Below are 15,614 nucleotides of genomic sequence, written 5' to 3'. Positions count from 1 at the left end.
AGGCATGAAAACGAAGAGCGACTGCAGGTCCTTTAGAGTCTTTCTTCTTTAAAGTGGTGTGTTGCTCTGGGATTGTTTGGGAGGTAATAGCATTCCTAATGTGCAGAATCCCTTCTCTCACTGCCCCCACAACCCAAGTTGTCAGCTGCATGATCCTAAACGTTTGTTCTTTTGACTTATTTTGCATTTTTTATTTGTCCTTTCACACACTTGCGCAATTCAAGTTTAAGAAAAATTTGATTGGAAGTCAAATGTATTAGGATGGATGGTTCTTCAAAGAATTCTGTTAGCCCTCCAGGTCAGCATGCCACTGCTCTGCAAACTGCACGTGCCCTGTCTGAATTCAGGCTGCATGCTCCACTTGGTGCCCATTCCCCAATCCACAGACCTTGGTGACGGCTAGGGTGACTGCAGCAAGGTGCAGGGCTGACCATCTGAAGGAGCTTCAGCAGCCCAAAGAAATCATCATTTCTGCGCAATCAGTAATGCACTTCTGGCAGATCGGGGGGGGGGGGGGTCTATTCTAGAAGGATAGGATTGAAAAACTGAGAGATTATTTTAAATTTAGATAGAACCTTGAGCAGACCATTTCTGATCTCCACCTTATATCATGGATATAGAGACAGTGGAGAAAGTGGACAAAACATGTACTGGAACGATATCTATGAGAGGTTATACTTGTCCTGAAACATTGAACAGACTGGGTCATATTTCTGTGTAAAATTGAAGACTGAGAAGTGACCTGATGCAGATCTTTAAAATTATGAAAAGGTTTGATAGGGTAGATGTAGGGAAAATGATTCCAATTGCAAGGAATCCAAAACTGGGGGCCATGATTATCTGGTAATGACCAATAAATCCAAAAGGAAGGCGGCACGCGGCGCAGTGGTTAGCACTGGGGCTACGGCGCTGAGGCCCCAGGTTCGAATCCCGGCTCTGGGTCACATCCGTGTGGACTTTGCACATTCCCCCTGTGTCTGCATGGGTTTCACCCCCACAATCCAAAGATGTGCAGGTTAGGTCGATTACCCATGCTAGATTGCCCCTTAATTGGAAAAAAAATAATTGGGTACTCTAAATTTTTTTTTTTTTAATCCATAAGGAAATTCATAAGTGTCGTCTGTACCCAGAGGTTGGTTAAAATGTGGAACTCACTACCACAAGGAATAGCTGAGGCAATTGGCATTGATACATTTAAGGGGACACTGGATAAACGTGAGGGGAAATTGAAATGTTGGGCTGAGATTAGGAGGGTAGGATGAGTATATCAAGTGGCATGTCAGAGGGATGAGTGCCAGTCTGGGGGAGGGTGAAGTTTGACTAAGGGAGAATTAAGTAGAATAACCCAGAGTCAGTGCCGGTCTGGAGAAGGAGCAAAGCATTACAGAGGTCAGTGTCAGATTTGTGAAAGGGGAAATTATTAGAGTGTTACAGAGACCAAAGACAGGCTGATGGAAGTCGAGTGTGGTATAAGTATGCTCTCTTACACATACTAATGACCAGGATAGATAAATCAATTCCAACTTTGTTGCTGGCAATTCTGGGAAAAAAAGCAATTGATACACTGATTCTGTTAGGAATTTTCATAATTATTCTGATCAATTCCATAGTTTATTAAATAAACACAATTAAAATTCAATCCTCAGTTGGCTGGACGGCTGGTTCGTGATGCGGAGCGAGGCCAACAGTGCGGGTTTATTTCCTGTACCAGCTGAGGTTATTCATGAAGGCTCCGCCTCCTCAACTTTGCCCCTCATCTGAGGTGTGGTGATCCTCAGGTTAAATCACCACCGTGCTCTACCCCTCAAAGGGGAAAGCAGCCTATGTTCCTCTAGGACTATGGTCACTTCCCTTTCATTGGTGTGTAAATAGAAAGAAAATGAACAGCAAATGGGCATTTTTGAAGGAGTAAAATTTGCATTTGGGAACATTGAAACAGACCTGTTACACTCATTATTGAAGAAATATGACTAACTGGCACTTGCACAGCATCCTTAATGTTGCTATCACAGCTGGGGGTCCAAGAGATGGAGGCGAGTACAATGTCCACAGGACAACGTAAGCAGTGAGTCACGGTACAATATTTACAGAACAACGCACCCAGTGAATTACTATGCAATATATATGAGAGAAAAACTGACAGTCACTTGGACAAATGTGGATTAATTAAGGAAATCCAGAATGGATTTGTTAAGGGCAAACCGTTTAAAGAACTTGCTTGATTTTTAAGGGGGTTAGAGAGAGTGTTGATGAAGTACATTTGATGTGATGCACAAACACTTTCAATTGGCATTTGAAAATGTGCGATGTAACAGTGTTACCATCAAAGTTAAAGCATTTGAAATATAAGGGACAGTGTTAGCTTGGATACAAAGATGGCTGAGTGACATATTTTCCCAAAGGTAGAGGAGTCTAGAACTAGAGGGCACAGGTTTAAGATGAGAGGAGATACAAAAGACACCAGAGGGGAAATTTCTTCACACGAAAGATGGTGAGCATCTGGAAAGGCAGTGGTAGAGGCGGGTACAATTTGTCCTTTAAAAAGCAGTTAGACAGTTACATGGGCAGGGTGGGTATAGAGGGATATGGGCCAATTGCGGGTAAGTGGGACTAGCTTAGTGATAGAAACTGGGCGTCATGGACAAGCTCGGCTAAAGGGCCTGTTTCTATGCTGTAAACAATGATTATTTGACTCTATGACAGGAAAGAGAGAGTAATAGTGAAAGGTTGTTTTTCAGCTTGAAGGTATATAGTGAGGTTCCTCAGGGATTGGTATTAGGGCCATTGTGCTTCTTGGTCTATAACAGTGGGTGTGTAAAGATACAATTTCAAATTTGCCTGTGATACATTAAATTCATCTGCCATATGTCCACCAGCCTGACTCTATGTCCTCTTGAAGTCTATCACTACCCCCTCACAGTTCACAAAACTTCCAAGTGCATATGCATACAAGAGCTTTATTTTTGCATAAATATGAACCAATAAGGTACCACGTATGCATCTAAATATATGTCGGTTTTTATGTTGAAAACCAATGTATTTACCCAGAAACACATCCCAACAGATGTCACACCATTGGTATAGCAAGATCACAATGGTATTCAGAGCACATGATACACATACACATCATGTGAAAGATGCAGAACACAATGAATTGTAAACTCCCCAATAGCGGAACAGGTAAAAACATTCCTGATCTATATGGATTAGGCAGGCCCCAGATTCACAGTCTGGTTACTTATCTTGACTTTGCTTGTTGCATACATTGATGCGAGCTTAACCACAAAAATAACTTCTCAGTCAGATTGTCAGGACAAATTGGAATTTCCGAACATATCTAAACCCATAAATCAGCCAAAACATGAGGGATATTTTGGTTGATTGTTAATATAGTCGGCGTTACAATTCTTCCCCTCCCCAGCATTTTTCCTTCACACTTTTTTCCTCTTATGGATAAAACAATTCGAAAAAGAGATTATTTACCCCCATCACCTCCCACTGTCCCCTTCCAAACAGAAAATGACATTAATCCACCAGTACTAATGTAAAGTACAAGTAAAGTTGCCATAGTCCCAGAAGACAATTGGCTGCTTTCCCCTTTGAGGAGGCTACTAATTAATTGAGGGGAACTTTTCAATACGTTCTCTTGGGAAAGAAGGACAAATTTTAATTAAAACAAATTTGGGATTTAAACATTCTGAATGTGTGCGTAAATGCCTTGTCCATGAGTAATTATATACTATTAGTCTTATACTAACAAAATACGATGCAAAAATACAACTCTTGTATGCGCACAACATTTGAAAGTATGAACTGAGAGGAGAATAGTAATGGACATCAAGAGGACATAGGCAAGCTTGTGGAATGGCCAAATTAAATGGACACCAGGCGGATTAAATTTAATGGGTGGAATTTTCAGGCTGTACCCACAGGCAGGATCTTCCAGTCCTGCCGAAGACAACACCTCCCCCACCCCACCGCGGGTTCCCCGGCAATGGAGGGTGCTATCAATGGGAAACTCCGCTGACAGCGGCGGGGCCGGAATATCCTGCTGCTGGCCAATGGCGGTTGCCTTGCGACTGCAAAATGCATCACGAAGGGGAGGAAAATCCTGCCCAATGTGTCATCAGCAAATTTTGAAATGGTGCCCCTGCGCACCCAATATAATAGATCAAGAAAAGCAGTGGTCCTAATACCGATCCTGGGGATCCTTACCATAAACCTTCCTCCAGTCTGAAAAATAGCCATTCACTATTTCCTGTCACTCAGCCAACTTCGTATCCAAGTTAACATTGTCCCTTACATTTTATGTGCTATAGCTTTTCAGGTTAGCCTATGGGACATTAACAAATGCCTTGAGGAAGAACCAATACACCACATCAAATGTACTACCCTTATCAGCACCCTGTTATCTCATTTAAATAAACGCACGTGCGTTAAACTCAATATGATCTGATTGGGAGCTCGGGCCAGGAGGAGCGCTGTGGAGGCGGCTGCAAGTGTTCCGGGCGCTAGGACCCTGCGGCAACCGCGCGATGTTTTTAGGCCGCGGTTGGAGCCTGGGGCTGGGAGTTTGGCGGTCGGAGGAGGCGTCGCGGGTTTAACAGAGGCTGAGAGAGAGAGGTGGTGGTGGTGGGAGGAGGAGGAAGAGGAAAAAAAAAAAAAAGCAGGAGGGATGGATTTGTTTGAAGATCTGCCCGAACCTGGTAAGGAGCGGCGGGGCGGGTGGGGGTTTGAGGCTGAGGCCCAGGGAAACCCCTGGAAATGGTTGCGGGAAGGGGATGAGCTCCCCCTAGTATCGGCCCTGAGGGCTGGAAGTGAGCTGGAAGGTTGAAACTGGGCAGTCTAGTCCCAGGGGGGAGGGGGCTGGGGATGTCTGACTAATGAGATTAATACGTTTGCATTAATGATCTGGACAGCAGAACCCCTTTTCTGCTGGACTTCATAATCGGTAGTGTTTAAAGGCAGAGTGTAGCTAAAACACAACTCATAAAAATCTAGTTAACACCCAGGAGGACAGTACCGGATTTCAGGAGGATTAGACAGACTGGTGAAAACAACCTGGAAGGAAATTAAATGCAGGGAGATGTGAAATGATTCATCTCTACAAACACTAAGAAGATGCAATGTAAATTATGTGGTACAATTTTAAGGGAGTGCAGGGAGAAAGGCCTGAGTGTATATGCACATAAATCATTGAGGGACAGGTAAGAAAAGGTGCATTTTATTTTTCAAAAGCAGATAGAATTTCTTGGCATTGTCAACATAAGAGTCCAAAAGCAGGGAAGTTATTTCCAGACCTTGATAAAACAGATTAAGCCCCAGAGTACTGTGTCAATCAAGATCCAGCACTGGGTGCAGAACAGATTTATTAGAAAAGTGCCAAGGCCTTCAGTTATGTAAAGCTAGGGTTGTCCTCTGTCAAGCAGAGAAGGTTAAGGGGAGAATTTGCAACAGTGTTCAAATTAATTTTTACAAAGGTTTTGGTGATGGTTGGTTAGGAACTGGCACAGTGGTTACCACTGCTGCCTCAACGGCAGGGGCACATGTTCAATTCCAGCCTTGGGTGATTGTATGGAGTTTGCACACTCTCCCTGTGTTTGCTTGGGTTTCCTCTGGTTTCCTTCCACAGTCCAAAGATGTGTAGGTTAGGTAGATTGACCATAGTAAATTGCCCTGTTGCTCTCTTTGGTTGGCTCTGAATATGGCGGTCAAAATGGTCTCCTTCCTTAATCCTAATTATGTTTGCTCTAGAGTCGCCAGGTATCTTTCGATACCGCCACAAGGTTCAAACCTGAATACTGATCAAAGAGTCGGTACACCAGTTAGTTCAAAGTCAATATTATTTATTTACACACACAGCAATATCTATTCATGCACGAAATTACAGACTAAACTATCACTACTGCTAAAGTCTATACTTAGCTTTGGACGCCCACTCAGTCAGAGGAACAATGGCCGTTGTTCGGATCGGAGGCTGCTGGGGTCGAAGAGGTAGAGGGGAAACAGCTAAGGTCGTCCGTCTGATAGCGAGCATTGACCTTGGACTTACTTGCTTTTGGTGCAGCTGGTGGACGGGTCTCTCCGCTGTGAGAGCCAAGTCCAAGAAAGCGATTCTCTCTTGGGGCCTTCTTCTTATACCCGAAGGGGCTTCGTGCGCTTTTGGGCGGGCCTTAAACTTGGCCCCAATTAATTGGACCGTATCTTGATCACGCGTATTGATCTAGACCAATAAAGGGGTGGGTGCCCTGATGGCTGGGCGTGTCCTAGGTGGCCGTTGGCCTGCTGTGTTTTCTGCTTTTGGTTTGGGGAACTGGCGCTGTGAGGTCTGGGGCCAAATTGGTTACTTAAGTATCTTCCTTTGTTCCCGGAGATGGGCCATCCATATGCTAATGGGCCTACAGTTTCAGTCTTGTCTGGGAGCTGTGGCTCCAATATGCAGACGGGCTCTGTGCCTGCTTGCTTTCTTAACATTGTCCATTTTTCCCTGCAATCTTTGCACGTGTCCATTTTGTATTCTGGAAGTGGCCATCCTAGATGGCTACAGCCCCTTAGTGTCCAGGGTGTGTGGGATAGGCAGGGTTGCAGGGGATAGGGTGGGGGCCTAAGTAGGGTGCTCTTTCAGAGTTGGTGCAGATAATGGGCTGAATGGCCTTCTGCACTGTAGGGATTCTATGATTAACCAGAGAACTCTAACAGAAGCACCAGAGCTGACGGGAGGATCATTTTTATGAGTTGTTCGGAGGATCTGGAATGCACTGGCTGAAAGGGTGTTGGAAGCAGATTCAGTAACAACTTTCAAATAACAAGTAGCATTGCAACACTATTATAACAACACTTTTTAAATGCATTGAATTATGATCTAGAAGAATGCACTTCCTGATGTATCATTGTGCTCAATGTTAGGATCTCGGACGAGAACCCAACTATTTTTAATTTGTAAAATCGAGTGGAAATATTACTGCACCACAGGAGTGATAACACTGATCGATGGGTATATTTTGTTGAAACAAATTTTAATTGAAACAGAATTAACCACTTTAGCAACGAAGAAATAGCTTCACAATTAACGGTTACAACAGCTCTTCAGTAAACGAGAAAACCTTAATTTACTTCCTAAACCTGCCACGATGTTCCAATTCAGAGAACCAATATATTTCAAAGACCACTCATGCATAAAGTTAACAACCAGGTTTCTACTTGCTTTTTGCTGTGCAGAATCTTTGGAGAGAGAACCTTTTAAGACCAAACTGAAACACCTCTGTTCAGATGAGAGTTCATGGACCAACTGACTTTTCAGATAGACTCGGCGCATCCCACTAACTACATCACCTATGCCCAAGGTATAAGGCATTCTTTTGTATCTTCTTGCAAAATGTTTCTTGACCTGTTCAGCCAGGTCCAAACACACTACCCCTCATAAATTATCTACACCCATGGGTCCTTCAAATGTAAACATTTGCTAGCTGTCTGTAAACAAGTAAATGGTTCTCAAGATCTATTAGTAGAACACTTCACCTGTAAATTAATTATCTAACTTTTACGACAGCTTAATTACTGCTCTAGAACAAAGAACAAAGAAAATTACAGCACAGGAACAGGCCCTTCGGCCCTCCAAGCCTGTGCCGACCATGCTGCCCGTCTAAACTAAAATCTTCTGCACTTCTGGGGTCCGTATCCCTCTATTCCCATCCTATTCATGTATTTGTCAAGATGCCCCTTAAACGTCACTATCATCCCTGCTTCCACCACCTCCTCCGGCAGCGAGTTCCAGGCACCCACTAGCAGTCATCTATATGCATCTTAACCCAGGTTTTTAATAACAATACTGCATAAAATATGACAATTTCTAACATTCGTATCATTAATTTATGTACTCTATGTACTCCACCATATACAATGTACAAGTCAGGATTGTAATGGAATACTCTCCACTTGCCTGGATGGATGCAGCTCCAACAACACTAAAGAAGCTCGCCACAATCCTCTGCAATCTTGGACGTGACTACTCCCTGTGCAGCTGGATCCTTGACTTCCTCACCAACAGACTGCAATCTGTCAGGATAGTTAACAGCACCTCCTTCACAATAGTTCTCAACACCGGGGCCCCACAAAGATGTGTGCTCAGTACTCTACTGTACTCCCTATACACACACGACTGTGTGGCAAGATTCAACTCCAATCCGATCTATAAGTTTGCAGATGATACGACTGTGGTGGGTCGTATCTCAAACAACGACGAATCCGACTACAGAAGGAAGATTGATCACTTGGTTGCATGGTGTACCGAAAACAACTCCTCTCTAAATGTTGGAAAGACCAAGGAACTGATCATCGACTTCAGGAAGGGTAGCATGACATCAGTGGCTCCAAAGTGGAGATGGTCGATTGCAAGTTCCTGGGGGTCACCATCACCAACAGTCTGTCCTGGTCCACTCACATTGATACAACAGTCAAGAAAGCCCAACAACGTCTCTGCTTCCTACGGAAGCTAAAGAAATTTGGCATGTCTGCATCGACTCTCTCAAATTTCTACAGATGTGCCACAGAGAGCACCCTATCCGGCTGCATCACAGCTTGGTATTGTAACTGCTCGGCCTAAAATCGCAAGAAACTGCAGAGTGTGGTGAACTCAGCCCAACGCATCACACATGCTTGCCACCCTCCCATTGATTCTGTGTACACCTCCCGCTGCCTCAGGAAGGCAGACAGCATTGTCAGAGACTCCTCCCACCCAGGCTTTTCCCTCTTCCAGAACCTTCCATCAGGCAGAAGATACAGAAGTCTGAAGACCCGCACATGCAGACATAGGAACAGCTTCTTCCCCACAGCTACTAGACTCCTCAACGACTCTCCCTCGGACTGATCTGTTCCCTGTAAGAACACTTCACGGCTCCCTTTGCTGCTCTTGCTCATGTATTGCTTGTCTGGCCTTGTTCCTCACTTCATCATTATTTGTTGATGTACCATTTGTCATTGTCCTCTGTCGATTATTCTTTTGTCTACTATGTGCATACTGTGTACATTCCCTTGGCCGCAGAAAAATACTTTTCACTGTACTTCGGTACATGTGACAACTATCAATCAATCAACGATCCAGGGCAAAGCAATTCACTTTTGATTGGTGCTCCTTCCATAAACATTCAATCCATCCAACACTGGCGAACAGTAGCAGTTGTGTGTACCATCTACAAGATGCACTACAGGAATTCACCAAGGCTCCTTTGGCAGCACCTTCCAAAGCCATGACCGCTACCATCTAGAAGGACAAGGGCAGCATCTACCTTGGAACACCACTGCCTCCAAGCCATTCACCATCCTGACTTGAAAATATATTGCTGTTCCTTCACTGTTGCTGGGCCAAAATCCTGGAACTCTCCCTAACAGCACTGTGGGTGTACCTGCACTTGGGGGACTGCAGTGGTTCAAGAAGGCAGCTCACCACCACCTTTTTTTTAAAAAGTTCCAATTAAGGGGCAGTTTAGCGTGGCCAATCCATTTGCCCTGCACATCTTTCGGTTGTGGGGGTGACCCTCAAACTAGGAGAATGTGCAAACTCCACACGGACAGTGTCCCGGGGCCGGGATCGAACCAGGTTCTTGGCGCCATGGGGCAGCAGTGTTAACCACTGTGCCACCCTCCACCACCACCTTCTGAAGGGTTGCTAGGGATGGGCAACAAATGCTGGCCCAGCCACATCCCGTAAATAAATAATCCTGCTGCATCTGTGCTACACCTACAACAGAGCTTTCACCCTGCGGTTCCCTCAGCTCTTCAACCTTTCCTTGACATTTCATTCCCTGAATTGTTTCTTTTAGTCCATTCAAGTTATCTTTCCCCAATTCCACACCACAGCAGAGGCCACCAGCCTTATTTAGGCACAGTTTAAACTGTTTTAGTAATGAATGTGAACAAGCTCTAGATTGAAACCTAATGCACACCGAGCTGTTCTTCTGTCCTGTAAATTAATGTCTTTCTAAAGTATATTTCAAAATAACTTGTATTTAGATCAGCCTCATGTAAAATGACCATGAGAGCCGGTAATGGAGCTGTAATACAACTTAAGAGGGTGTCACAGAGTAACCATGGGGTTCATAGTAGAGCGCTGAGGTCGCCCGACTGCAGTGGGGTCAACAACACTGGGTGCGATGGGTTTCACAACAGTGAAGATCACTTGAGGAATATCATGTGATTTGAGGGTCACCATACACTGCTTTTGTGAGCCCTTGGGTGGGATTCTCTGCTCCAAAATCGCGATCGACATGGAGAATGGGTGTCGATGCCGGAATCCGGCACGACGCCGCTCCCGCGATTTTCTGGTCCCCATCGCACGTGGTCTACGTGGTTGACAGAGGCTCCCACGGCGATTCTCCAAGTGTAACTGACCGAGTTCCCGACGGCGTGGGTCTCTCATAGTCCCATCCGTCGAGAACTCGGCGTGGCCGCATGCACTCTGTCCGCGGCCGTCGTGGTGGGGGACGGGGGGATCCTTCACCAGGGGGGGCCTCACAGACGGCCTGGCTATCAATCAGGGGCCACCTATCCGCGGGCGCGCACGATCTTGGTGGGGCCTATCATTTTGGTGCTGCTCCGCGGTGTGGGTCCGCCGCCTTGTGCATGCGCGGACACCCGATCGGAAGTGCAGGACCCCAAATCGGCAGCCGGAGCTGCGAGGACTACTCCGGAGCCCTGCTAGCCCCCTCCAGATTGGAGAATCACTCTGGACTTTCTTCAGGGAAGTCGAGTGATTCGCCCACGTTTCCACTCTGGAGTGGGAACATAGCCCCATTATTTTAGGATCCCGCCCCTTATTTCCCCCTTCGGCTTCTGTCTGTGGGACACCCCAGCAGTGGGCAGCACTTTCATGGCAGTGCAGCTGGGATGAGAATGTTTCTGTACGGGACAGTGGCAGGGACACAGACAGCCCTCAGTCCTGCTAATATCGGCTCAAACACGAGGCATGTGTGAAAATATGTCCATATTTTGGGGAAATTAGCACAACTTCACGGAGAAGTGCTCCCTGCCTTTTTTTTCAAATACATTTTTTAAATAAAAATAAATTACCCAATTCCTTTTTTTCCATTTTAAGGGGCAAATTAGCGTGGCCAATTCACCTACCCTGCACATCCTTGGATTGTGGGGGTGTGACCTACGCAGACACTGGGAGAATGTGCAAACTCCACAGACAGTAACCCGGGGCTGGGATCAAACCCAGGTACTCAGCAGCAGTGCTAACCACTACTCCACGTGCTGCCCGCTCCCTGCCCCTTTAAAGAGCAGCCCGACAGGACCCTCATTGTACACTCCTCCAGAGTTTATTGAGGCACGCTGCAACTTCCAGTTTTTGGTCTATCGACAATCGGCACAGGTTACGGCACAGTTCCAGCTCTCCAAAATCTGGGCCAATGTATTTCCTCTGTGGTGTGTAACTCAGCATGGCCAAGGTGTGGTCCCTATATCTATTTGCTGGTAGTATTGCTGCTTTCTATCTGGCATGCATAAAGTTTGGATTAAAAAAGGAAAGTTGCAAATCTAGAATAACAAAATGTCTGAAATGTGCTTGAGTTCAGTTAGCACTGGAAGAGGAAACAGGTTAATGTTTTAAGTGGGACCTTCGAGCGCAACATTGGAACAATTTAATTTCTCCCCGAGCTCCTGAGTAATTTTAGTTTTCTGATGAAGAATTTATAACTGGTTGTGTTTAAAGGCAGCCAATCAAGATGGCGGGCGTCTCTAATTTACTTTACTTGGTTTTATTCAATACTTGCCAATCTCGGTGCTGATGTAATGATGCTAATTTCAGTTAATCTGCCACCTAATTGTAAACATACCATTCGTGCAGCTGCATAATGCCCCAAAGCTTAATCAAAATTACCCATGGAAGATTTTATAAAGCCTTCTTTTATAAATCAGACCAGACCATAGAAGTCATAATAAAAAAAACGTAATGTGGTTAAGCCTAACGTTTGCTTGCAAACCTGATCCAGCTCCAGCTGGCAGCTCACGCGCTTGAAAATGCGAATTTACAGTGGACAGGTCAGCTACGTAATACGGAGAGAATGGTATGAATTTTCTCACAGCTGATGGTGTGCGTTCTTCCACATTGAAGATGGCTGACTTGCTTTTGCTTTTTTAAGTTTATTTCCACGTATGAGCGACCAGAGTTGGGGTTTGGACTGTCGGTGGGTTGTCTTGGGTTGGAGTTATCAATTGGATTGGGGTTCCTAGGTGGTATTTGCGCTCCCAGTTTGAATCAGATCCAGGTCACATTGGTGTTCCAGCAGGAATCGGAATTGGTGACTTCCCAATGGGAGTCAGGGTTGGCTTTGGGTAACCAATTGGATAATAGATCAAGGTGGACTTGATATTGAGTTGAACCGTTTTAATTATAATCTCTGCCGCCATTTTGTTTTCTTTTGCAGGTTCATCGTTTTTCTCATTTCTTTCTTAGTTCCTTAATTTTGCTCTGGACCGCTACTATCCTGCCACCCTTCAACTCGATACGTCTTTTATTTTGTTACTTGTCTGATTTTGGCCTTTTGCCATTAAACCTATTTGGCATTAATCTCTCCTGCCCTCTTCCACCCTATCATAAACCTTCCCCTTTTGTTCTTATTACCACCATTCCCCCGCTAATGTGCTTAAAACATTTCTAACTTCTTTCACTTGTGATAAAAGGGTCAGAGACCTGAAATATTAACTTAGATGCTGCCGGATCTGTGTATTTTGTGATTTTATTTCAAATTACCTGCATCTGCAGTATTTTGTTTTTGTAGATCAATGTAGGAAACTGTTCAGCGCTCAGTTTGCTAGAAGCCGGCTAGAGGGTGGTGCAGATTAGCACCGACCGCATACGTTCAATCCCCATACCTGCTGATCGACATTCCTGAGGTCTGCCTCCTAACCTTGTCCATTGTGATATATTGATAACCCCTGAGCAATGCAGATGCTACATGAAGAGAGCGAGAGATCAAGGTGGCGATGTGTGACCATTCTCCACTGGACAGTTTCTTGCCTCCAGTTTTTCGCTCTCGGGTCTATCACCTAGGCAGGGAAAAGTCAGTTGAGGGCGGGGGGCGGAGACACACATATTCTGCACTTGATCTACATCTGCTCTACCCTGAGGAACTACCAGCAACAGCCGTAGAGCTCCGAGCAGCTCATTCCCTTCTCCTAAGCCAGGAAACTCTGAAGTGATTTAGAAGAAATAGTTGAGAAAACTCTGACTATTCTGAATCTGTTTTTCTTTTTGTTAGGAGGCGACGTGCAGAAGTCAGAACGTTCACTCTTTGATAATCTACCAGACCCAAGCAACCCAGACGTAGGTAAACACAGCCAGAGTAAAACCCCTGTTGTCCCTTTTGCTGATTTGCTCCTGCTTTATGTTGTTGATGGTGGGCTTCTGACTGTTGCTTCTTTATTGTCGGGATTTGTAATTGGTTAATTATACTATTTGAAGTTAGTTATTTGCTCTCCCTGCCTCCTCCTCCTCACCCCCCCCCCCCCCCACCCCCCCCCCCACTCCCCCCAACTTCCACTGTTTTTGTTTAAACAAAAGGTTAACTATTTGCCAATTTTGGAAGTGCAGTTGATAGCCGAAGCTGGCATTTTAAGTTGGCCTTCTCTTTCTCCTCGAAGTCCATGGCAATACTGGACAGCGTTGGATTTATAACCAAACAAAAAATCATCCTCGGGACATTGAGGTTGCTGGCAAGGCTGGCGTTTATTGTTCATTCCCGGGTGCTCTTGGGAAATTGTTGGTGTGCCGTTTTCGAGAACTGCTATTGCAGTTTGATATGACTGAGTGGTTTAATAAACTGCTCCAGAAGGCAGTCAAGAGACAGCTGCGTTGCTGGAGGCGAGACTGGGTAAGGCAGGTTTTTTCCTAAAGAGTATTAGTGAGCCATTTCGGTTTTTATGAGAAACCAGCAGTTTCATCGTCACTTTAACAGCTTGTCTTTAACTGAATTCAAATTCTCGAACTGCCCTGGTGGAATTTGGGCTGGTAGTCTCTGAATTACTATCCCAGCCTTCATGATTGCAACAGGAACATATTCACTGCATGGCTATCATATTTACTAAAGAGCAAAAGACAGGAAAATCTTGCATGATATGTTTCTCTGAATCACTTGGCACAGGCACCCATTTCTGGAAGGAATAAGGATGGGGGTGTCTCTGTCTAACAGGATTCTGTTCCACACTCAAGTGTTCTCATTATCTCAGTTCCCTGTCAGAAGCCTCCCCCTCCACACTCCAGAAGTCCAATCCTCGTGTTTGAGAAATGATCGTCTAGCACCAAGCAAGGAGAATATACCAGAATCATATGAGCCACAAATTATGGTCTCGCAGTTTATTCCTAGTGTGCAACAAGGCTGAACTTGGATGCAATTTCTCTCCTTATTCCCAGTTGGGGTTGGTATGTGATTCCAGCATTATGCATTTATTCTCTATACGCAATAAAAGATTTTTGTCTCCTTTCTCCAGATTGCCCCTGGGGAGAAATTTTTCAGCTTTCTAACACTGGAATGATGTACTGTTGCTCACAGATCTGTAACGGGAATGATAGTGATGGGAGCAATTTGAGGTGATGAATTCAGTGTATCGCAACATTAAAATAAGTTGACCTAGATGTGATGTCCCCTGTAGTGCTCGAGATAAGTCCAGCAACAACGTTGGATGCTGTTTGCAATTCAGATAGAGAAAGTAAAGCCCCCATTGCTGAGAGGGTCTATTGGTGTTTATGTAATTTATCAGCTAAAAGAACTGGTTGGCTGGTATATTCACTGCTCTGATATAAGTGGGCTGGCTCTCCTGGTCATGGGTAGCAGTTGCCACTCAGTGCCTGTACTGACTAGAGCAGCACCAACAGAAAATGGGAGATTGCCAGTAAAGAGAGAATTGTGAAACTGGGCAGTGCTGATGCTTCTTGGAGTTCTCACTCACTGCGAATAAACCTGAACATTGGCCATCATAAAATACCGTGCAGGGCTGTGTGGGTGCTAAGAATTGCCTGAAACCACCAGCGTGCTTGGTGTGTTATAAACAGTGCCCTTGTTATTGACTTCTTCTTTAGTAAAGCCAAACAGTTGACCCAATTTGCCCAATACAAGTGGCTGCCCATGATGAGGTGTCAGTGGTGTAGACTGTCTATATGACATCTCTTGGAAGAGCCCCAAAGAATTTCATGTATAATGCAATACTTTGAAGTCCAGTCGCTTATTTTTAGGTTGCTGTTTATTTCTAGCCCCATAATTTTGCACAACTGGCAACGAAATGGCTGGAATAGATGGTCTGTATTGGATATTGGATGAGGGAGAAATGTTGGAGAGGCCATCTGCTCTCCCTGAGAAAAGTCCAATGGATTCTGAAACATCTAAAGGGTGACAATTCAGTGCTCCCTCTGCAATGCACTTAAATGACAGTCTAGATTATATATCTAAGCCCTGAACCTTCTAAATTGGAGGCAAGAGGCCTGGACTCCAGGACAATGATTGGATGGGTGCCTGTCTTGTCTCTATGACCAACTGATGAATAAGGATTTGCTGTGGGGCTAACTTGGTAATTCTGGAACAACCTGCTGCAACTATACAGCTATTACAAGGTTGTGTTTGCAA

At 45.0% G+C, this 15,614-nt stretch overlaps 1 protein-coding gene across 2 annotated transcripts in view; it reads left to right on the top strand.

Annotated features, from left to right (window-relative positions):
- Positions 1-4,535: 4,535 nt before the first annotated feature.
- Positions 4,536-15,614, top strand: part of ilkap (integrin-linked kinase-associated serine/threonine phosphatase) — a 57,826-nt gene continuing 46,747 nt past the window's right edge. Inside the window, exons 1-3 of one of the 2 annotated variants that reach the window (XM_072474773.1) lie at positions 4,567-4,706; positions 7,219-7,343; positions 13,257-13,325. In XM_072474773.1, the coding sequence (XP_072330874.1) occupies positions 7,280-7,343; positions 13,257-13,325 (133 nt within the window). In that variant the 5' untranslated portion in view covers positions 4,567-4,706; positions 7,219-7,279. Of the gene's footprint in view, positions 4,707-7,218; positions 7,344-13,256; positions 13,326-15,614 lie in introns of both variants that reach the window. The other variant, XM_072474774.1, reaches the window with a different exon arrangement.

This window comes from Scyliorhinus torazame, chromosome 14 (genome assembly GCF_047496885.1).
Source record: "Scyliorhinus torazame isolate Kashiwa2021f chromosome 14, sScyTor2.1, whole genome shotgun sequence".
Classification (NCBI taxonomy): domain Eukaryota; kingdom Metazoa; phylum Chordata; class Chondrichthyes; order Carcharhiniformes; family Scyliorhinidae; genus Scyliorhinus; species Scyliorhinus torazame.
The sequence above is the reverse complement of the archived record's forward strand: the minus strand, read 5'-3'. Positions and strand labels throughout refer to the sequence as shown.